We start from the raw sequence: 20,544 nt of genomic DNA, 5'->3' as shown, positions 1-20,544 counted from the left end.
CCGCGCATGCGCACACACGCTCGTAGGAAGGCCGGGAGTTCGAGGTGGACGATGGCGGAGCTGGGTGAGGCGGACGAAGCGGAGTTGCAGCGCCTGGTGGCAGCCGAACAACAGAAAGCGCAGTTCACGGCACAGGTGCGAGGACAAGGACCGCGGTGGAGAGAAAGGAGGCTGAGGCTCAGGTTGACTTTTCAGGCTCTTTACTCAGCCCGCGAAGTGACTGCCGCTAGAAAAAAACTAGCAGAGCTCTGCCACCTCGCTACGGGGAGGCTGCCCAATGCTCGTTCTTGCTGCGCCCGGTTCTTCTCGGAAAAGAAATGAGCATGGCCCTCCAGGCCCTGGTGACCCGTAGTGCTCGGGTGCCTATTCGGCAAACCCGGCGTGGGGGAAAGAGAAAGTGTAAAGCAGAGGAGAAAGGTTCGGGCGACGCCAAGGTCACCGGAAACTAGTTTGGCGGCGAGCTCTCTGGGCTTGGCATTCGGAAGGTCTGGGTTCTGATCCTGCCTCTGCCCCTTACAGGCCACGTACCTCTAGGCAAGACACCCACCCATATGGGTCCTGGTTTTGCAGTCAGTCGCCTGCTGTCTCACTGGATTGTAGAGACCATATACGATAATGTATTTGAAAACGACAAAGTAGTAGGACATTAATGGAGAAAAGTGGACTCTGAAGTAGTCCGTGTGGACTGTAGTTTAGAACAAGTGTTTTGGAGCCCTTTCGCCACCGTTTGAAACCCGGCCTGGTCGCTTACTAGCAGCAGGACCACTCCCAGTATGGCTTGTTGCTTAACCACGTCTCAGACTGAGAGGACAGTCACACTTTAGGACCGCAGACAGTATTGACTGAGTACTCAGCATCCCCAAAAGGACGCCCTCAGTAAATGGTTAAAGAACTGCTCTGTAAGGGATAGATTTGGAGTGAGATGAATGCAGTGGTTTGGGGGACATTCATTGGTACCATACCTTCCCAGCTTATACTCGAGCTAATTGGGAAGATAAAAGATACTCACCCTGCCTGAAAATTTACAATCTGATTAAGGACTTAACACAGTTGTAAAAAATAGACTGTGGCCTTCAAGGAGGTAAAAATTTGAACTGTGTTGAAGAATGGGAAAAATCTTTAGGGAGGGCATTCCAGGAATATTAAGGGTCGAGTATGCTATGCATGTACTTCATGGAAGCACAACAGGTTAGTGGTTAAATAAGGGAGTGCCCTGAGTGGCTGAGAGGAACTGATGCATTAAGCAAACACAGGGGTGACGTGACGGAGAGTAATTTTCAATCACTAAAGAGAAAAACAGAAATGGGGAGGATAAAGGATTATTGCAACATAAGGACAAGGATCTGGGCCATACTGGTGACAAGTTATGAAGTGAGGAAAGAGGAGAGCCCATGGTTTGTTGATTGAATGATTCCATCAGGTGATAGAAAATGAGAAGAATGGGAAGGAAATAAAGTTGGCAGAGTTAGACCTATATGCAGACGTCAATGGCTATTTTCTTTCTTCTTAGGTGCATCACTTCATGGAGCTATGCTGGGATAAATGTGTGGAGAAGCCAGGGAATCGCCTAGACTCTCGCACTGAAAACTGCCTCTCCAGCTGTGTGGACCGCTTCATTGACACTACTCTTGCTATCACCAGTCGCTTTGCCCAGATTGTACAGAAAGGAGGGCAATAGGCCATCCCTTGGGAGAATGACAGAAGAAACAAAGGACTTGTTAGAGCAGATTGATGGGCCACTGGGGGAAGGTCGTCAGCCCATTGTCAGGTGAACTTGAGGCTGTTACCAAGCCTGTTGGTGCTAAAAAGTCACAGATCAAATGTTCAAAAAGTGAAATTTATTTATTTGGAATTCAGAAATTCCATGTTGTATCACAACAATTACTCAATAAATGTGAATTCTCCAACTCTTTTTTTTAACCCCATTCTAGGATTTAATATAGAGATCTCTGATGGGCAGGAACACTAGAAACAAGTGTTCCAAGACCAGTAGTGCAAATGAGAGATCTTGGGTTTTGAAGGGCCATCCTAAACCACTAATTAAGGGGGCTAGAAGAACCATCAAAACCTTAGCCTAAGGTATAGAAGAGAAATTGGGGTTGAGAAGGGTGAAGAACAGAAAACAGCTTTATTGCTTATACATGACCAAGAAAAGGTAAACATGGCAAAAAAAAAAAAAAACAACCAAAAAAACAAAACAGGCAAGATGTGTATTCTTGGGATAGAAATAGGCCTGCTAGTATGGGAGAAAGGGAAGGTCAAGCCCAAAACAGAACCAACTTCCTGGAAATGCCTTGTTCCACTGGCCCATCTTCCTGAGTCTGTGCTAAAATCAATACTTTTACAGCACAGAAACAATGCTTCAAAAAAATACATGAAGACTCCTTCCAACAAAGATTTCACTTACTTCAAGAACAAAACAATTGCTTTAGGTTAAGAGGTAGTAATTACAGACGTCCTGCCCTCCCACCCATGGGCCCCCACTAATCCCAAAGGTAAAAATATACGCCATGGAACAATGACAGTTGAGTACCAAAGTATTAATATTTCAAGTAAATATCCTCAAAGGTAGCACCTGCTTATAATCAAGGGATGAGAACCTCTAGCCAACCATGTATTTTGTGACTAAGCACTTTATTAGAAATCTGTTCTGGAAAGAACAAATTTAGTAGTTAGAACCACAAAGTATTACCACCTCATGGAATGTTGTTATAGTTCTATTCTATTGCTGGTGTCTTAGACTGTCATGCTACCATGAAGTATTTCTTGTATTCTACATGGGGAAGGTAAGGCCAGGAAGGTTAACTTACCTGTTCAGACCTCATAACTAGTTAGTGGCAGAACCAAGACCAAAAGTCTGGGTTTTCAAGTTTTCTACTCAGCCGATGAAGTGACAACCAGGAAAAACAATGTCACTTGACATTCCGTGATAATGAAAAAACTCACCTGTGTTCTACCAGCCTTTTTTCAGTGATATTTTGTTTTTTTAAAGAATTAACAGTAGGGATCACAGTATAGAGCAAAGGGAAATAATACGGTCTCTGCTTGGTGCTTTAATCAGAAGGCTGACTGGGAAGAAGTGGGTGCATCCCTGAGAAGCCTGTTTCATTTTGGAACTGATTCAACATAACTTCAGGGAAAATCTAAAGTTCATTAATAGATTTAGAAATGAACAAGGAAGATAACATTTAAATGGCAGTTGCAACCCTGAATCCTGTTCAGAGCACCATTAAACAGCATGACCAATTCCTAACTTTATCCCATTTGGTTGAGGATTAAGACAACCGAAGAAAGAATTTTGAACACAAGGCCATTTAGGCAATAGACAACAAAGGAAGTAGAAAACCATTTACTATCCAATTACCATGTTTAGGGGTATACTGAGTGTAGCCACAGACCCTGTCCAGCAGAGAAATTTGACCAAAAAACCCTAGTCTCATAACAGCGGTCTATGGATGTTATGGAGGAAAAATATCTTGTTCTTATACACTTTTTCTCATTAAATAAACTGGACCATATCTAAGGGGCCAAATACAGAAAGATCAAAGCACCAAGGCTGAAGACACAAAAAGTTAAGTCCTGGCACCTGCTATATAAAGATAGCAACACGATGTTCCCTTACAGCATTCTACACAGCACCGGTTCCAATCCACCTCTCAATCCCAACCCTTGCCCTTCCCCAGATTCAACATTCCAATTGGTGTACCCAGGTCATTATTGGGTTCAGCTTTCTGGGTCCTTTAATTTGCTGTATATGCACTCTACCCTAAATGTGATTAATTGCAAAAAATAATCTCTTCGAGAAAACTTCATAACAAAATACCAGATTCCCTATTAACAGTAAGAGGATCAAGTTTAACAGGCCAAAACAAGACAAGTCTGTCAGAACATATATAGATGGCACAGGACAGCTCTGACCTCAGGGCCCCTGTGCTGGGCAATAGAGTCACTGGCAAAACCCCAAGGTGACAGAGCTGCAAGTAACCAGTCAGATGGGCAAATGAAGAATGTTTCTTTCTCATTTAGTCATCCTCTGAACTCTCTGCAGACCTTTCATCTGTAGCCACTTTCCAATTTGTGCGTTTGTTTGTCCTCTCCTGTATTTCATTGTTAACTACAGGGATATGGACTTTTTTCTCTCTCTTTTTCCTTTTGGTTTTCTTAGTGTCTCTTTCCTCGCCTTCCTCAGAACTGCTGGATGCGGAATCATCGGACTGGGAAGTATCACTTTCTGCATCCAAGAATAAAGCAGGTTTCTTGAGCGACTTTTTCCTGGATTTTTTCTTGCGCTTATGTGGCTGTTTCCTTTTCCCGGTACTAGAAGCCCCAGTTTCTTCTGAAAACTCGCTTGAGGAATCTGCTGTTACATCTGTGGCTTCCTTTTTGCTTTTCTTCTGTTTTTTGTGTGACTTTTTTTTCTGCTTTTTTTTGTGGGATTTCTTTGACTTCTTGTGTTTGTGAGACTCGTGGGTAGATGATTTTACTTGGGGAGATGTTTTTTTTCCATTGGTAATATCTTGCTGGTCACTACTAATAAAAAAGAGAAACTGCTTTACTATAGGAAATAAAAAGTCTATTAATATTTTAGTATTCTACACTCTAGATAGAAAGTTGGGGTTAACATCTGAATTTTAAATACGAGCTTTGACGTAGGGTTACTGTGAGACTATCACTCTTTTTGTTTTCTCATTTTGTTTTCTTAAAGATAAACTCTCATCTGTCACCTTGAGTTACTGTATGGAATACTATGTAGAAGAACCTAAATGCTATGTATATGCAGAACATCAATCAGGAAACGGCAAAATATCAAGTATCTCCAAACTAAATTGCCTATTATTTTCTGGTTACATTTTTAATGGCAAATGTTATCTCCTTCATAAAATTAGGAACCCACGGCACCTGGGTGGCTCAGCTGGTTAAGCATCCGACTTGGTTCAGGTCATGATCTCACAGTCCATGAGTTCAAGCCCCGAGTCGGGCTCTGTGCGGACAGCTCAGAGCCTGGAGCCTGCTTCAGATTCTGTGTCTCCCTCTCTCTCTACCCTTCCCCTGCTAATGCTCTCTCTGTCTCAAAAATAAATAAAAAACATTTTTAAAATAAATAAATAAATAAATAAATAAAATTAGGAACCCCATTTATAGTTCAGATTTGGAATAGTATTACTTGGTATTGGTTCACTTGGTTTCTAACTTTTTTTTCAGTAAGCCTATTTGCCTTACCTGTCTGTTTCAAATTCTTCAGGGTATAACTCTTTGTAACCGCTGTGACCCCATCTGTAAGATGACACAGATATTATATGTTATTATTAAGGCAATACATACATTTAAGTTAAAAAAAAATTAGACGGACTTATGAGTGCACGCATACACAGACAGGCATACAGAACAAAGAAAACACCATAGAGCCAACCCCATCTTCAAGCTCAGTAACTTAACTGGCTACATTTTCTGTACTGCACACTATCATTTTAGACACAAAGGATTCTTTTGTCCATTTGTAAGAGAACTTGCCATTCTCAAGAACTCTTCTACTCTGCTCTTTAGCTGTGAAATACTTCTCCAAAAACAACTCTTAACATAATGCTGTCTATATTGGGACAATTGTTTTTTACAGAGCAATTTTACTAAGATGTAATTCCTATACCATAAAATTCACTCTTTTGAAGTGTACAATTCAGTGGCTTTTAGTATATTCAGAGTTGTGCAACCGTCACCACTATCTAATTTCAGAACACTCTCATCACCCAAAAAGGAACTCCATCCTCTAGCACTGACTCTCCATTCCTCCCTCTCCTGTAGCCCATGGCAACCACGAATCTACTTTCTGTCTCTATGGATTTGCCGATTCTGGACATACCATATAAATAGAATCATGTAATAAGTGGCCTTTTGTGTCTGGTTTTTTCCACCTGTTTCCAAGCTTCATCCATGTTACAGTATATCAGTACTTTATTCCTTTCACCGTCAAAGAACATCACATTAGTCCCCCCTTATCTTCGGTTTTGCTTTCTGGAAGCAGATCGCCCTCCTTCTGTCATATTGTCAGAGGTCAGCAGCAGCCTAACGCTATATCAAAATGCCTACATCATTCCCCTCACTTCATCTCATCACACAGGCATTTTATCATCTCACATCATCACAAGAAGAATGATGAATACAGTATTAATAAAATATTTGAGAAACCACATTCACATAAATTTTATTACAGTATATTGTTACAATTGTTCTATTTTTAGTTATTGTAAAGCTCTTACTGTCTCCAATTTAGAAATTAAACTTCATCAGGGGCACCTAGGTGGCTCAGTCGGTTAAGCATCCGACTTCAGCTCAGGTCATGATCTCATGGTTTGTGAGTTTGAGCCTGGGTTAGGGCTCTCTGCTGTCAGCACAGAGCCCATTTCAGATCCTCTGCCCTGCCTCTCTGCCCCTCCCCTGCTCGTGCTCACTCTCTCTCTCAAAAATAAATATTTAAAAACTAGAAAAAGAAATTAACTTTATCATAAGTATGTATGTATAGGAAAAAACATAGTATATATAGGGTTCAGTACTACTCACGGTTTTAGGCAACCACTGGGGGTCTTAGAACATATCCTCATGGATAAGGGTGGGGACTACTGTACCACATTTTGTTTATCCCTTCATCAGTTGACAGACATTTGGGTTTCCACTTTGGGGCCATTATGATAATTATGCTATGAACATTTGTGTGCGAGTTTTTGTAGGGATAATTAATTTTTAAAAGTATATACTCTCAAGTCAGATATCATTAATGGTCACAAGAATTTAGTTACAAACCTGTCTGGCATATTAGCTTCATAATCATATAACTTCTTATTCCAGGATTTAGCCTTAAGAAAGTCATCTTCCAGTGCCCCAGAAATTTCAGTCTTTGGCCTCCAATAGTCTCTTTGACTTTCTTCATCAAAACCATCACTACGCATCCGGCTATAAGGAAAAACAGAAGAACTTTTATATCTGGAAGCAATCTGCAAGGTTCCTTTATGGAATGTCATACACAAAACCCACTGAACAAGCTAAGGGGAAAACAACCACCTGATAACTAGTATTAAAAAAAAAAAATGTAAAAAGTCATGATCTGTTCTACTGTCTAAGTCTGTACACTTATCCAGGGAAAATCTGACCATTACTACCCATCCTATTGCAGGATACAGACAAAAATGACTTATGGACTATGGCATGCTGTAGCTCGCTCACTGATTCTCAAGTAGGAGGGCATGCAAAGAAGGATGCTGAGAATAATCACAGCTGGTGACAATTTCCAACTACTCTGGAGATTTCGGAATCTCCAGGGAAGGTTTTCCCTTCCTCGAAAATCAGCAACCTTCTGCACTGAGGTCATAGTAACAGTAGGAACAAGGCCTAACCCATGAGGATGCTGGGGTAGAAAAACAGTTGAGAACCATTGACACAGCCTGTGCTTACAAGGTCCACTAACAAGTCACTCTGCAAGCTAACTGATTATCAAAAATGTTAAAGGGCCGCCTATATGCTAGGCACAGTTCTAGCTGCTAGGAATGTAATAGCAAATGAGACAATCAGAATCCTGCCCCTAAAGAGATTATGATTTAAAGATTTATTAGACCATGACAGGTATTAATAATTCACTCTAAAAATAGTATTTTGTTCCTGGAAATGCCTCTTAGAATTGAACAAGCAATACAAGACAAACCATCATCTGCACTAACTTCTAAATTCTCAAAGGACCATCTTTAGAAAGGAAACATTTTATCTGCAAATATCTGCAAAGATATTTATTTTTATATTGAGACCATGCCTTCTTTACCTTGGAGACCCCAAATACTTTCTTGTTTAAAGCCCTTCACATACAGCCAATCCTGAGTTGTATGTACTCCAAAGCCTGAGTACTCCACAGGCACACTCACTCTCCTTAAATATCTCATATATTGTTTCCCTGGGTGGGTTTAGAAATTAGCATTATTAGTATAGTCATTTTTCATATACACAGCTCTACACTAACAGGCATATGAAGCCCAAGAGATGTTCCCAATACTCAGACATTCCTATACCTCCATAGATAAGACAACTAAGCCTGTATTATCCTTTATACTCAACAGTGAAACTATTTAGAAGGTAATGTGAAAGGCTGTGTGACTTGGTGAACACAACAAGGAGATGGGGTAAAGAAAAGGCTCACAGAGAATCTAAGACTAACAGAGGAAAGGAGCGAATGATAGCTTAAGTGACTGTAAGTTACCAACAGTAAATCTTAAAAGCCACCAAGCAAGGTCAGAATACACAAAATCCTTAACTTTTAAAGTTGTTCAAGGTAGAATTTTGGAATTCAGTGCCAAGAATTAAGCCATATGTATCATAGCCACTATCTTTATGCGTGGGTCTAGATTTATGAAAGAAGGAAGGCTTAAAGATTCACAGAACTGAACTCATCTATCTTTAGCGTACTAAAATGCTTTTACGTGAAAGTTAACGGTTCTAAAGAAGATCAGAATTATTTTGGTTCTTAGAGCTGCAATTTCACCTTGAACTACTGGGTAACATTTTCCTTTTGGTTCCCCGGTAGGCATCTTCCATCTGTTTCTCCAGTTCTCTTATTTTCCACATATCTGATTCCTCCTGAATCTACATTTTTTTTAAAGAAAAGAAATACAAATAAATGACTAAAAATAACATTTTACATCAAAGAAAAGTAACTGACAAAACACTCTGCACTAATTATTGCATTACAGATTGGGTTATAACCAGGAACCTGGGAAACAAATTCAGGATTTCTAGAGTGGCTAAATAATCCGACCCAGTGAATCTCAAATGTTCTGCAGCCACACGAGAACTTTTTAACCCTGCACAGACACACCTATCACCTTACTAATTTTGCAATTATGCTGCAATTATCAAATGATAATCCTTTCTGTTTCAATTAGTCACCAAGTTCTTAGGATTCTATCTCCTAAATTCCTCTTCATCCCTGTTCACTGTCACTTCAGTCACTGTTTTCATGCGAACCGCTCATCATCTCTCACCGGTAGCACTGCAATTGACTAACTGGTGTCTCTATTATTTCACTCCATCTGATCTATCCCCTACCCAGCTAACTAATCATCTAAGATACAAATACAAATTAAAGACTTTGATGGTTTCTTTGTTATTTAGAGGAAAAAGCGTCACAAGCCAACTCTAACTTACCATTCAAGCTTTATCTTCCCTCACTACCCAGTGGCCCCACCGCCCCCCACTCCCTACTTTCTGAATGCACAGTTTATTGCCAAGCCCCAAGTGCTTCATGCTCCTTTTTGTTGCCACGTGAGTACATGATGTTCCTTCTGTCTGGAATGATCTTTTACACATGGTAAAGTTTAACCTGTTAAATGAGAACTAATTCAAATATCATCAGCAGCTCAAATGCCACCCATTCTGTGAAGCCTTTCCTTATTTCCCAAGGCAGATTTCATTATTCATTCCTCAGTGCACTGAAGCACTTTGTGTATGTCTCTATTACAGTACTTATCAAATTGATTATAATTACCAATTTTATTCACCTTTGTATCTCCAAACTGCCAAAATAATGCTTGGCACACTGTATGCCTTCAATAAATGTTGAGGAATAACCAGATTGTACCTCTTACCTTATTGTGAGCATCTGTATGCCGGATGACATTCCTCAGGAGGACTTTCCCCAATGGAACCCGGGACATTCTTCAATCTGAAATTAATCAAGATATAACACTTAATAAAAATAATTTCCTTTATTACCTTCTCTTTTATTACAATGTTATAAGGAAGCACGAGGTAAAGAAAAGATCACTGAACAAGAAGTCAGAAGTCCTAAGGGGTAGTTTTCCCTTTACCATTAAAAGAAGAAAAATGTCTGACCACACTAATATGAAGATGAATGTAACTGAGATAAATGTACGTCGAAGTTCTTTTAAACTGCACAAAGTTAGTGCTTTCAAGAGCACCATTTTATTTAATCTTCAACACAATCCCATGTTTTATATGAGGCAAACATCTTCATTCTTATTTTGTAGGTGAAATTCCCTTAAGCCATAACTTGCCCCAGGCCAGATTGCCCAAGGCAAACCAGGTCCAGATTAGAAATCAACTCTGGAATCCCAAAATCAGTTCGTCAAGCAAATATCTAGATTTGAGACTATCAGGGACCAGCAAATGTCAACATTTGACATCAAATGCAGAGAGGCCCTAAATTTCTCCACTCGGGAGAATTTTACTTTCTAATTTGTACAGAAGCCTCCAAAATACAGATGACAAGGGTATCCAGTGTGTAGCTAGCAGCGGTTTTGTGCAACCACCCCACCGCTCACTCACCCCTCGATCCTGAGGAAATCAGGCATCTTGCTAGTGTGAGACGAAGAACCACTCCATTACAAGATCTCCTCCGACCCAGGAAGCCAAGGAGTCAGGGCTCAAAGGCAGCTCTGCAGCTTCACCCGAGTCCTTCGTGAAAACGCAGCCTTCCCACCGGTTATTCTGCCCTCACCCGCGGCCCAGGCCACCGCTGCCTTGCCCCCAGCCCAGACCGACAGGAAGATCTCTTTCCGGACTGAGGCCGGAGTCTGCGCCGGCGCGGAATCCGGAGGGCCGGGTAGACGGGGCATTCCCCGCTCACGCTCCTCTGGGACGGACCCGGGGGTTGGGCTTCGCTCTCCCGAAAGGATGGGGAGGCTCTGGACGGGTACAATCCTCGACTGGGCCCCAAGAAATACCTAGAGTGCCCGAAGGGGGGGTTGAAGCTTCCAAAGGGAAGTCAGAGAAAATACCCCCATCTCTGTCACCGGGATCCCTGCCCCCCAGCGGCCACGGAGCTCCCGGTAACCTTCCCTCCAAACGCCCTCCCCATACAGACACACACAAACACACCCATACCGTGCGCCGCAGCCTCGCGTGGCGGGGATTTGGGGAGGGGGGAGGGGGAGGTCTGGGAGACAAGGGAGCGGACTTCCCTTCCAGGCCGGAAGTCGTGCTCCTGAGAAACTCTTCCCACCAACAGGAGACGCGGAGGCTCCCACAAGGAGAGTTTCCAGGATCCTCTAGAGATCGAAAGGTGCGGAAGGGAGGCGGGCGCCTTCCTGGAAAAGAAGTGGGTCAGGCTCAACTGAAAAGCAAGAAGGAGGAGATTCCGGAACTAGATATAAAAGTCCTTTCTGCCTGGAGCTTTCCGGACCCAATTAGATGTTGGACCCGGTCTGGTTACCCTGGTAACAGGTGTCGCTGTTTGTCAAGGAACCGAGAGAGGAGGTGGGTTCGCCGACCTCTGGAGTGATTGTTCTTTAGTTAAGCTTCCCATTTAGTTTAACCCTACTAAAAAAAGAAAAAAAAAATAGTTTAACCCTACTATAGTATTCGGAGAACCCAAACCTCCTCTTTGCCTCATTCTGTGGCTGCTGTGGGACGCCTCTCCAGTGGGGGAGGAGGGCAAGGGAGGTTATCTCTAGACACAGATGGTGTATTATTACTCTCATACAGTGTTAACGAAGTGTCCCAGTTTCTCCATATTAATTAATTCTCACAATAACCTATGACATAGGTATTACCGTCTTCATTTTGAGAATTAACTGATGTATATAACCTAATTGCTCAGGGTCACACACCTAAGTTAAGTGATAAAGCTAAAATGGGATCTAGGCATTCCGGCTCCAGCTTTGCCTAAGCTGGAGGAAGCTATGAGGATGTCTCCTGTGGCCCTCACCCCACACACACCTCTGGCAGTTTCAGGACTGGATAGGCACCGGTCAGCCAAAACCCAGGTATTGGAACAAGAAAATCACCCGTAATCCAGACTTTCAATGACTCCCCTCAGCACTTGAGAGGGTCTAGGCAGAGGTAAGAACTTGATATCTGAGACGACAACCTGAGAACTTTAAGAAGGGGTGCTAGATAATTAGAGAATAAGGAAAAGAAAAGTGGTGCTGATCCACAATTTGTTAGACACAGGTGCTGACTTCACCCAAACAAGACCTGTTCTTCCTTCTCCAAAAGAAGAAATGAATCACTAGTTACACAGACCTTTTTCCCCTTAAGTCCTATCTTTCCACAGACTTAAGAGGCCTATTCACCTCAATCATGGAGTCTTCCTCAAAGGGTCTGCTCACCCAAGTTACTCAGTTCTGGAACCTCCTAGACGATCTGGCTGAAAGCAACCCTGAGGGCTACGAGAAGTTTATTCAACAGCAGCTGAAAGAAGGGGAACAGCTCTGTGCCGCCCCAGAACCATGGCTCTGTCTGCAAACCAGGATCCTGGTATGTAGAGTTGGTTCCCAGGGATGGGAGGTCTTGACTGAAATAATCCTGGAATAATCAGAGAATAACTTACCTTTAGCTACTGTGGCTTTAAGAAAACTCGAGGGAAACTACCACTCTAAATGGAGAGTGAAACAGTGTGGAGGATCATGCTGAAGGAGTAAGAATGGGAAGTTCCCACTGGATACATTTTGGAGATCTCACAATAAGCCATCTTCTACTAGAATAAAAAAAAGCAAAATGATTTAACAGAGAATCATAGAGTTGGAGGTTTTTCACCTAAAAAGAACTTAGTTGGCTGAGAGGTAAGGAAGTGGTGAAATAAGGTCAAATTCACCTGGAATAGCTGCTTGGATCAGTGCCCCCTCCTTCCTCCCAGTTCCTCTGGCAGTGGCAGCTGTATATCGAAGGAAAGTCAGTAGCTTGGAGGAAATCAGGTAACAGGACAATTTCTCAGACACAGTTTTATTTTTTTATGGTGACAAATTTAGATTTAGCTAGCTGGACTCAGTTTAGATGATCCCAATTTTGTTGGCAGCATCCAAAGCATCATAGTCAGGAGCCAGTCGAACATATGCTTTCTTTTCTCCATCCGGCCTGATCAGAGTGTTGACCTTGGCCACGTCAGTGTCATAGAGCTTCTTCACAGCCTGTTTGATCTGGTGCTTGTTGGCCTTGACATCCCCAACCAACACAAGTGTGTTGTTTTCTATTTTCTTCATGGCTGGCTCAGTAGTCACGGGGAAAGACTGGTCAAGCTTGTTTCTCCTGGGGGGTCTGTTAACGAGGATATTCGGGTTGCCTTTGGAGACACGGTGTCTTGAGCCATTGGAATGTAGGTGATGTGTGGATCTCCTTTTTTTCATGCCCCTGGATGCCTTTCCGTACTGCTTTCTTGGCCTTCAAAGCCTTTACTTTGGCTTCGGCATTGGGAGGGGCAGGGGCTTCCTTCTTCGCCTTAGGTGCCATCTTCGTGAAAGGGCTCAAACACAGTTTTAATACACAGAATGGCTATTTTAGAGCATAAAATTATCTGAGTTACCTTTAGGCTATGATTTAAAAAAACAACTAGGTTTTGAGATATGAAAAATTATTTGCTTTTTAGAAACCAAAGGAAAAAATACTTTTCATCAACCTGTGTCAGTGGAAAAGGATCCCAGCTCCCCAGTCAAACACTCATCCGGTACCTCTAAGTATTGGCAGACCAGAAGATAGGTCTGAGACATCAGGTACATAGAATTATGGGAGATTAAGCATATTTTAAAAACTTTATTGGGAATAAGCATGTACCAGATTTTACTTGGTAAAAGCAGTACAAGTAAAATATTTTATTTGGTTGTAATGTAGTTAATAACTAATAAGCACTTTTATTTATATAAATGTGGTTCAATTTTTCTAATAATAATCCATATAAAATGCCCAGAAATGCCCTAATTGAAAATTTGTGTATACAGCAACTGTGTGATTACCTCTGAAAAATGCAGGAATACTTTATACTTTCCAGTTTTATCAGGATTATGGCTTAATAAATTAACTGACAGTACCATTAGTGAAATGAGTTGTCTGCATTTCACACCCTCTGAATTACACACACAGATGTTTATACAGTCCTCGATGTGGCCTACAATCCTGATGTTCTCCAGGCAGCAGAAAAGGACCAAGTGAAAAAAGATCAATTAATACAGATGGCCATGAAATGCATTGAGGAAAAACTCCAATTCACTCTCTCACACTCTTACAGCATTACTAACTTTAGAATAAAAGGAAGCATTCAAAGGATGAAACAAAATCTGTTGAGAATGCAAACTGACCCCACAGATTTAAGAGAGAAAATGAAAAAGGGTAAGTTAAGAAATGTAAGTGGAAAATTTAACTGATTTAAAATTGTTTTTGCATCCTGTGTACATTTTGCAAACTAGAAATCTTGATTTTAAAAGAGAAACTTAAGATAGAAAAATAGAAAGATTGGGCATTAGAAATATTAGCATGTCCTTAAAGATTTTTCAGTACTGCAAACTTTTTAACTAAGTTCTTTGGTTTAAGATTCCCAAACTAATTTAGCTTCAGCTTTATCTGTCATTTTGGCTAACACCACACACACTAAAGCTCATAGTATTTTATGTTGTTGATTAATTTTTTTTTAATTTCATCTCCCCCCCCCCTTTTATTTTCCTGAAGAACTAACCCTTGAACAGATAAGTAGTACTGTGAGCAATCCAGACGACTTCCAACTTTTATTGCCAAAAGATGAAGTTTCAAGCAAAACAAGGTGTCTGATAGAGGAGATTTCCAGTACAGAGAGCCAGGTAGAGATGAAGGAACCAGCCTATGAATTAAAAATTGTGGCTGATCAGAATGAGAAACCTCTGAAAATTGAAATAAAAGTTGAATTGCCTGGTATTAATTCCGCATCTCTCTGTGACCTTAGTGTTTCTGAGGTAAGTCGAGTAGGTAATACTATAAATTTGTGTCAGTCAACATTTACTATAATACACTCTAGTAACAAACTGCACAATCTCAGTGGTTTACAGCAGTTTACTCAGCTTACATGTCACCTAGGCCTCTGCTCCAGGGTCTTGCACATTTCGAGATACAGGTGAAGGGGTAGGTCCCATCTGAGATATGCCATTCTCATGGAAGAAGGAGAATACAAATGGGTAACTCATGCAATGGCTCCTAAAACTTTCTCTCAGACAGCATATATCACTTTTACTCCACATTCTGTTGGCCAAACTCAGGTCACAAGGCCAAATCCTACATCAATAGGGCTAGTGAGAATATTCTCACAGGAATTCAAATGGCAAGGATGTATAATCCTCTAACAAGAGAAATAATTGGTTGAAAATAAAACTTAGTCCTATTTCTCAGTCCTGACGTTTTAGAATCCCTGGGCTCTGTATATTCTCTTTTAATCCTACTTACAAACTGGGAAATTCTTTTCTCAGCTCATCTCTTTTTGTAGTAGCTTATTAAATGTAGCCAGTAAGACTAATGCATGCTACCAACATTCTATTTTCACACTTCTTTACCTAAAGACACAAACCAGGTACATGTTAGTTGCCTTTCAAATTATTGTGATAGTTTTACTAAGGCCTTTATCATCACTGTTAAAACCTGGATCACCGGGGGCGCCTGGGTGGCGCAGTCGGTTGAGCGTCCGACTTCGGCCAGGTCACGATCTCGCGGTCCGTGAGTTCGAGCCCCGCGTCAGGCTCTGGGCTGATGGCTCGGAGCCGGGAGCCTGTTTCCAATTCTGTGTCTCCCTCTCTCTCTGCCCCTCCCCCGTTCATGCTCTGTCTCTCTCTGTCCCAAAAATAAGTAAAAAACGTTGAAAAAAAAAAAAAAAAACCTGGATCACCGTTTTTCCTATCGCTGATAAATTTTCCTTGCTGTTTCCTGGTCAGTCACAAAGTCAATGCCACATAATCTGGGGACAGCAACAGCTGTTTTATGGCACCATAGCAGTGAACTTTTGATGTATTGAGGAGCAATAACAAATAATCCCAAAACCTCAGGGAGCTACAACAGCAACTTTACAGTTTATTGCCAAGTCACATGGCAGTAAATGGGATCCTCATTTTATGGGAAAGGTGTGAATAACTGGGAATAATCCCCAGTAACACATATTTTAACCAAGAAATCTTTTCTATTTTCATCTTTGTTATTCTTAGGATGACTTATTGATTGAGGTCCCTGAGAAGTACAGATTATATCTGAATCTTCCAGAATCTGTGGATACTGAAATGACTACAGCAAAATTTATCAAAGAGAAAGCTACATTAATCATCATAATGCCAGTGGTATAAGTCAAGAGCATCATCTGCTTTTGGGTTTTCAGTGCTACAGGCCTGTGAAGGATAGGACCTTCATTATGGGTGAAGAGGTAGTGGTTTATCTTCAATACTGGTTTCATGTTTCTTAAGAGTTCTTTTGAATGAAATGAGATTTTCTCATCAACATGTTTATACTTTTTTTCTTTTTTAACTCCCCTCACACTTGGCTAGAAGCAGAAACTATTAAAACACTATTGCTATGATATACTTGTTTTGAAGCTATTTCTAATGGTCTTAAAAGTAACAAACTTGTCATTTAGGAAAATCCTGTTTCCAAGTAAATTGTGAGAATTCTTGGTTTACTGGTTGGAATTCTGGTCTACTTGTTTTTCTGGTCTCTAGTAAATGTTTGCATCAGGAAGAAATCCCAGACTATGTAAATTTTTTATTACCAAGAACTGAAGCAGTTCCTCCAGCTATAAAGATACAGGGCCAATGTAAAAACATGCAAACCTATGCTTCTGTGAACCTCTGTACTTCTATAAAATAGCCCTGATGGTAGGAGTGCAAGCTACTCAGACCTTTTAACATCAAAAGGACTTGTCTTGGATACAGTGATGCAGTAACAGTAGCTGGGTGTTACTGCACCTAAGACGCAAAATAATCTAACCTTAAGAAAAAGGAGCTGACTTCGGGACATGTGCCTTTCTCCTAAGAAGATAATTTTAAGCGGCACCTAGGTGGCTCAGCCGGTTAAGCATCCGACTGGATTTCAGCTCAGGTCATGATCTCACGGTTCAGGAGATCTGCACTGATAATGCAGAGCCTGCTTGGGATTCTCTTTCTCCCTCTCTCTGCACCTTTGTCCCCAAATAAATAAACATAAAAAATGATTTTAAGACAGAGGTGATGTGTTTCTCAACTTCCATGCATCTGAGTTGTCAGATGGTTGTTCAACACAAAGATACCAACTTTCCAATTTATAGCCCAACAATGTTCACATCAAACTTTAAACATCCTTGATCATCTTGTATAAATACATCTTCCTTGTAAGTTTCTAGTTCAACATAAGGTCTTTAAAGTCCTCGTTAATTTTAAAGCTTTTTATTTTTTTTTAAGTATTTTTCTTAGTAATCTCTACACCCAACGTGGGGCTTGAACTCACAAGAACAAGAGTCACATGCTCTTCTGACTGAACCAGCCAGGCGCCTCTAAAGCTTTTTAACTTTACACACTAATAAAGTGTCAGGGCACCTGGGTGGCTCAGTAGGTTAAGTGTCCACCTCTTGGTTTTGGCTCAGTTCATAAGCTCAGTTTGTGTGTTCAAGCCCCATATGGGGCTCTGTGCTGACAGTGCAGAGCCTGCTTGGAAGTCTCTCTCTGTCCCCTCTGTTTCTGCCCCTCCCCTGCTCGCTCTCAAAAATAAATAAATTTAATAATAAAAACACAAATATAGTATATGTAATATAAACAGTTGATACCGTGATATTTAAAAACAAATATTAATTCTCCTAAACCTGGTTGGATTTGAATTCTCCCAGCAATAGGATAATTTACTTTCTGAAAATTTTCTAGAGCTGTATAATGTGATGTCCTAAAGTTAACACACCTAGTATATTTCCATCCTTCAAAAAAAGTTGGAATGCTTCCCACCTTACCTTTCCATATCATCTCTCCAGCTGGTTAACTTTTTTTTCAGACCAGGCCTGGGGTTCCTGTAACTTCACTCACAAACCTCAGGATTGGTGTCAACTATCTAACAGGGCCAGACTATGCTTTCACCTTGCTATGTGCTGCACCCCACCACGAGATGCTTTAGAACTCCTTGAGCTTGAAGTGTTAGATTATATTCTGCTAAATTCAGTCCTTTATTTTACCAATACTTTATGCTTAAAATGCGTTGCTATTAAGAGTGTACACATACATAGCTATCCCTGACCTTAATCATTTAATGTGAAAAATAATTACCAACAGATCAAAAATTAGACAAGACGCATCGAAAACATATAGTTTAATTTTTAAATAATTTCAACCAAAACTTTTAACTTTTTTTCTTTCAATAATGGTAAGAGAAATAGACTGAGTCCAGATTTAGGTTATAGCTCAGATTAATTTTTAACTCAGTAATTCTTATGAGAAGACAACCTTTTATTTTTCTTTCAAGGGAACAACAGAGCCATAAGCATTTGCCAAGAATGAATTATCTTTGAAGTTTCATGTATTTGAACCAGATGTGCCTCATACTGATGGTCCCTTGTGATAAACTTGTTCCTTCTGCATAATCTTCAATTCAAGCTAACATTACTAATTAATGAAAAATCAGATTAATGTATTGAATTGTTTTCATAATAATACAGCAAGGGAAATATTTCTGGAATATATGCAGTGTTACTTGTGCACCATGTAACAAAGAACATTTAGAAATAAATTCAACACCGAAAGACCTAAATTTCGGGGATTGTTCCACATATACACAAGAAAACACTGATCAGATTGATTTTAAATTATCATAAACAATTCTAAATATTTATTAAAACACATCAATTCAATAGAAAGTCTGGAATTGTGATAATGTTCCCAGTTCATTTTTATTATCCTGAATATCACCTCCTACTCTTCCCCCCTCCACCAAGAAGAAAGGCAAATCATAACAAAATGGAAAAAAAAATGTTTAGGCTGATCGGGTAGCAAGCAACCTAAACAATTTTTTTTTCTCTCCAATAGGATTTTAGGACTTCCATATTGTACATGAGACAACACTGGGTGGAAAAACACAGAACACTTTTTTTTGTACACACTGAACATTTCTTACTTTATCCAAGTAGAAGTGACCACTTGGCTTCTAACCTTTCAGCACTCCCAACTGCTTACCAGTATATCTCTTCCCTCTTCCTTTCAGACAGGTCTTGGTGATAAATGGACTTTGGCACACATCTCACTAGAAACCATATTTTACATATGTACACTATTCCATAGTTACTTGATATAATTTTCCAATATTATTTGAGTAACAGATTCTGGCAATTAAGTTCATTTGTCAGTAACCACCAGTTAATCATGGAGGAAGAATTCTACTTTCACAACTTCTCTCTGTTAAATTCTATAAGCATATTCTTTTATTTGGAGTTAATTGTAAATTCTGCTCTCAGAATTACACATGTAAGTTGCTTAAATAAATACCCACACAAATTCTCATTTATACCAAGTAGCTGGTTTATATTTATATATTCCATCTTAAGAGGTGAAAACAACCATTTTGGAATTCATAGAAAAATAAACAAAGAACACTCAGTTGCAGAAGTGTAAGAAAATGTTAACTTTTAAAATGTCACTTATTTTCCTTAAAGTTCTCTACCCTTCCCATCCATGATAAACCAAGATCATGTAACAGGGTTAAATTCCAAAATCAATGTTTAATTCAAACCCTTTCTCTCTTTCCTTGACTTCTCTTTCCCTCAAATGAAGCAAAACATGAGGCAATTAAATTTCAAAACCTCAAGGTTTCATCCAGATTACTTTTATGTATCTGTTTCAGTAGGGAACCACAATTCTACTCTGCATTTCCCAATGGAAGTACTTCTCACCGAAGGGCTAGGCCACATGTTCTCTTGACTAGGAATACACAGCTCAAAATCTGGTGTTTATTAAATGTGTACAATATGTAGGTGTAATTGGCATTTTAAAAAATTCAGTAATGCCCATTACAAATAACTTATCTGGACAGACTCAAAAATAACTGGTTAACTTCAAAATAAAAAGAACCACTTGCATAATAACGTATTTGCATCTTGATAAGAATGAACCACTGTGACCTGGGAGAGTCTAGAAATTCTTGGGTTAATTATAACAACATGGTGATAGGTTTCTCAAGGTACTTTCTAAACTCAGCAAGCCACTGGGCTCCAACTGCTCCATCCACAACCCGATGGTCACAACTGAGTGTAACAGACATCATGCTAGCCACATCAAATCTAGAAAAAGATAAAAACATTATTAGGTATTCTGAAAGCAATTGCTAATTTTTAGCCAGTAACCAGCCCAAATGCCAACTCCTACCCTGTAATTCCAACCAGATACTATTATTTTCCACTTACTCGTTATGTACTATACACCTCTAGCTCAACCTCCAGCTTGACAGACCAAACAGCCATCTGGAGCATAGGTTGGCAAACTACAGCTCACAGACCAAATCCCGCCAAATGCATTTACACTACGTAGTGCCTCTGTCTGCTTTCACACTACCACGTCAGAGTATTTGCAACAGAGACCATATGACTCAGAAAACCTAAAAGATTTACAACCCGGCTCCACAAAAACGTATGCTGATCCCTGACCTAGGATAACTCAGCCTTCCCATCTCATATAGGATTAACTGCATTTAGTAAAAGAAGAGTTGCTGTTCTGAGAAACTTCATTCTAGACTTGTATCTGACTCTACCTTAAGCTCCAACAGGCTATGCCAATAATTATAAAACTGAGACTCAAAAACAGGTATAATGTAATGAAAATGAGCTTACAA

General features: G+C 40.2%; 4 protein-coding genes and 1 pseudogene across 9 annotated transcripts in view; 2 read left to right on the top strand and 3 right to left on the bottom strand.

Moving 5' to 3' along the window:
• TIMM8B (translocase of inner mitochondrial membrane 8 homolog B) lies at positions 1-1,907 on the top strand. Its single transcript, XM_042904015.1, has 2 exons — positions 1-135; positions 1,511-1,907. Exons 1-2 carry the CDS (start codon positions 7-9, stop codon positions 1,676-1,678), a joined length of 297 nt encoding a protein of 98 aa, XP_042759949.1. The 5' UTR covers positions 1-6; the 3' UTR covers positions 1,679-1,907.
• On the bottom strand, positions 1,819-10,956 carry NKAPD1 (NKAP domain containing 1). Of its 5 annotated transcripts, none has more exons than XM_042903997.1 (7): positions 10,879-10,925; positions 10,321-10,350; positions 9,621-9,697; positions 8,519-8,619; positions 6,796-6,945; positions 5,221-5,274; positions 1,819-4,530 (listed from the first exon to the last, which is right to left on the bottom strand). In XM_042903997.1, the coding sequence occupies exons 3-7, from the start codon at positions 9,687-9,689 to the stop codon at positions 4,023-4,025; spliced, it is 882 nt and encodes a 293-aa protein (XP_042759931.1). In that variant the 5' UTR covers positions 9,690-9,697; positions 10,321-10,350; positions 10,879-10,925; the 3' UTR covers positions 1,819-4,022. The 5 variants fall into 5 exon arrangements, with proteins under 5 accessions (XP_042759931.1, XP_042759930.1, XP_042759932.1 ...); XM_042903996.1 differs by having other exon boundaries at positions 10,321-10,449; positions 10,879-10,922; XM_042903998.1 differs by lacking the exon at positions 10,321-10,350 and having other exon boundaries at positions 10,879-10,956.
• Positions 10,957-11,059: 103 nt separating this feature from the next.
• Positions 11,060-16,290, top strand: PIH1D2 (PIH1 domain containing 2). Of its 2 annotated transcripts, none has more exons than XM_042903994.1 (6): positions 11,060-11,250; positions 12,034-12,252; positions 13,358-13,481; positions 13,849-14,094; positions 14,431-14,690; positions 15,924-16,290. In XM_042903994.1, exons 2-6 carry the CDS (start codon positions 12,076-12,078, stop codon positions 16,056-16,058), a joined length of 942 nt encoding a protein of 313 aa, XP_042759928.1. In that variant the 5' UTR covers positions 11,060-11,250; positions 12,034-12,075; the 3' UTR covers positions 16,059-16,290. The 2 variants fall into 2 exon arrangements, with proteins under 2 accessions (XP_042759928.1, XP_042759927.1); XM_042903993.1 differs by having other exon boundaries at positions 11,095-11,250; positions 12,050-12,252.
• On the bottom strand, positions 12,765-13,221 carry LOC122199193 (annotated as a pseudogene).
• A 1,731-nt stretch (positions 16,291-18,021) lies between the features above and the next one.
• DLAT (dihydrolipoamide S-acetyltransferase) overlaps positions 18,022-20,544 on the bottom strand; it is a 29,289-nt gene continuing 26,766 nt past the window's right edge. The window contains exon 14 of the mRNA XM_042903992.1: positions 18,022-19,996. Within this exon, the coding sequence (XP_042759926.1) occupies positions 19,867-19,996 (130 nt within the window). The 3' untranslated portion in view covers positions 18,022-19,866. The remainder of the gene's footprint in view (positions 19,997-20,544) is intronic.

This window comes from Panthera leo, chromosome D1 (assembly GCF_018350215.1).
Source record: "Panthera leo isolate Ple1 chromosome D1, P.leo_Ple1_pat1.1, whole genome shotgun sequence".
Classification (NCBI taxonomy): Eukaryota; Metazoa; Chordata; class Mammalia; order Carnivora; family Felidae; genus Panthera; species Panthera leo.
Note: the sequence above shows the minus strand (reverse complement) of the source record. Positions and strands in the feature narration are given on the sequence as shown.